The sequence below is a fragment of the Cicer arietinum genome, chromosome 7 (assembly GCF_000331145.2).
Source record: "Cicer arietinum cultivar CDC Frontier isolate Library 1 chromosome 7, Cicar.CDCFrontier_v2.0, whole genome shotgun sequence".
NCBI lineage: Eukaryota > Viridiplantae > Streptophyta > Magnoliopsida > Fabales > Fabaceae > Cicer > Cicer arietinum.
Window position 1 is genome coordinate 58509784 of NC_021166.2, and position 2439 is coordinate 58512222.

Genomic DNA, 2439 nt, shown 5'->3' on the forward strand with positions numbered 1-2439 from the left:
AAAATTCATCAAATAAAATACAAAAATATTAAATAAAACAAATATTTACGAAAATATTAAAGAAATAAATTTAAAATAAAATAATTAAAATTGATTTAAAAATAATTATTTGAAATAAATAAATAAAATAACTTAAAAATAAACCATTAATAAATTAAAACTCTGCCATACATCTTCATAGAGTTTGTGACTTTCATATCCTTCAAGCCATGCCACCAACACTTGGTATCACCAGAACTGCAAAATAGGAAAACTTGATAAAAAAGTATGAACATTTTTAAACATAAATGTAATGTGTTTGACATAATAGGAAAACATGGGAAGATAAGTTTTTTTCTCTTCCTTCTGTCATATAGGACAATAACAATCACAATGTGTTATGTAAGAATATTCATGGTTTAAGTACCACATTGAACACTTTACCATACTCAATGTGGAACTCCTAACAAAGAAATCCACTGTTGGAAGCACAACTTGAAATTAAAGGAATATGGGAGAGAATAACATACCTCAACCATTGCTCAAAGATATAGTTGCAGGGCAGCAACTTAAAAGTATGATATTAACAAGAGGCGTAAACACTGTTGTATTGTGAGGTTGATAGTATGTTTCATCTTTTGGACTAAAGTATACGTGCAACTTTTTGATGCTTGGAGGAGGGGATGAAACTTTCAAGACCTTTCGTTTCATTGCCTCCTACATAATTCAGGTAAGTAAACATAGATTCAACAAGTAAATATTTAGAATGAAAGAACCAATCAAATAGGTAATTCATACTTACCAGCACATTCTTTGGTGGTGAAAAGATGGATAGATATAGAGATAGTGATACCAAAACATTTAGAGGTTTGATGTTTTGGACAAATCTTTTCATATTATAAATACTTTGATAATGCATTTTGAAATCAACATTGACTTCCAATTGACTAGAACTTCTTAAAAAATGTATAATAGGTATTGAACGAGTAAAAGCATATTCACATAACAATAAATTTGGAGCATCAATTTTGATCTCCTTCAAGCCACGACAGAATGTTAACTTTAATATTTTAAGTCGAACACTTGAAATATCAATCTTCTTGGACATTGAGCAAAAGATTAATTCCAAACTCTCAAGAAAAGGGAATTTTGGAAACTGTTCAAGAAACCATTTGTCTGTAAAAAAGGTTTTCGTCTTCTTAAAGTATAATTTTTTCAAATTCCTACACCTCTCAAAATCAATAATAAATGGTGTGTTCATACGGCCAGGACGATAAGCTAATTCCTCAAGACTAGGGGCATCAATAAAAACATCTTGTACTCCAAAAAAACGAACTCCCTTAAGCTTTTGTAGACCATTCAGGCTTAAAGACTTCATAATTCCAAAGGTTTTCCACGTAAGTAGATCACTTGTGCCACTACGATTTAACACATAACAAAACTCCAAAGTTATATATTCAAGTAAAGGACAAAAAGAAATGAAATGCTCAATTTTTCGTTCATCTTCCAAAAGTATAGCAAATAGTGTCAATACCCTCAATGAAAAAAACTTGGTTGAATGATTCATGAAAGTTAGATCCATCCTTATTTCCCTCTTCAACACCAACTTAGTAAGTGATTTTACTAAAATGACATCCATTGGCAAGACATAGTATTGGCGATCACCTTCCAATCTATCTTGGGAAATTTCTATTACCTCCACACCACTTTCTCCAGCCAATTTCAACCAAACATCAACATCCTTTGACATGTACGGAAGCCCAAAAGTGTGCCAATCTTCAACTTCGAGCTTAAATTCTTTAATAGTCAAGCTTTGGTCGCAAAACCTCTGCATTCTTTTCTTCACGTAATCACAAAATATTAAGGTATTTCTCTTCCTCACAATATTTCTATTCATCTCAATATCTTGTATTGGAGGTAGACACTTTAGTATATAACCATCATGAAATGACAGGATGGGAAAAGTATACCATTTCTCTAACCAAGCCTTGGACAAAACACTTGTTCTAACAACATCTGTCTCTGGCAACCTCGACAAAATGTTGTGAAGAATTATGTCTGGTAGACTCGATAATTGATCCATTTATGTTCTGAAATCAACAAAAACATTAGAAATTGTGTTAAATAAGCTACAAAACACACTCTGACATGGGACACAGCTAATATAAAAAAATACGACAGTGCACACCAACACAAATATATTTATTTATCATAATTTGTTTCACTGCAAAAACAAAAATCTAAATGAGAAGCACACACATGCTCACTTAATCTCACTTCACTTTTCAAACTAAACTAAGTAATAAATATAACATACTTACTCGCCAGTAGGCACCGTTTCTTTTCCTTCTTTTTTTAATGCTACACTTTTGTAGCAATGCCTTTTATAGATAGGGATTTCAAATCGCTTCGCAGTATCATCATCACATGGGCCAAGCCCAAACACCAACTCCTTTCTAT

At 31.9% G+C, this 2439-nt stretch overlaps 1 protein-coding gene across 1 annotated transcript; it reads right to left on the minus strand.

Moving 5' to 3' along the window:
- Positions 1–518: 518 nt before the first annotated feature.
- Positions 519–2063, minus strand: LOC101514636 (F-box/FBD/LRR-repeat protein At2g04230-like). The gene has a single exon (XM_073370735.1). It carries the CDS (start codon positions 2060–2062, stop codon positions 623–625), a length of 1440 nt encoding a protein of 479 aa, XP_073226836.1. The 5' UTR covers position 2063; the 3' UTR covers positions 519–622.
- Between the last annotated feature and the right edge of the window lie 376 nt (positions 2064–2439).

Bases quoted from the DNA above. Each gene is read 5' to 3' on its own strand.
- LOC101514636 (XM_073370735.1), bottom strand. From the start codon at position 2,062: ATGGATCAATTATCGAGTCTACCAGACATAATTCTTCACAACATTTTG.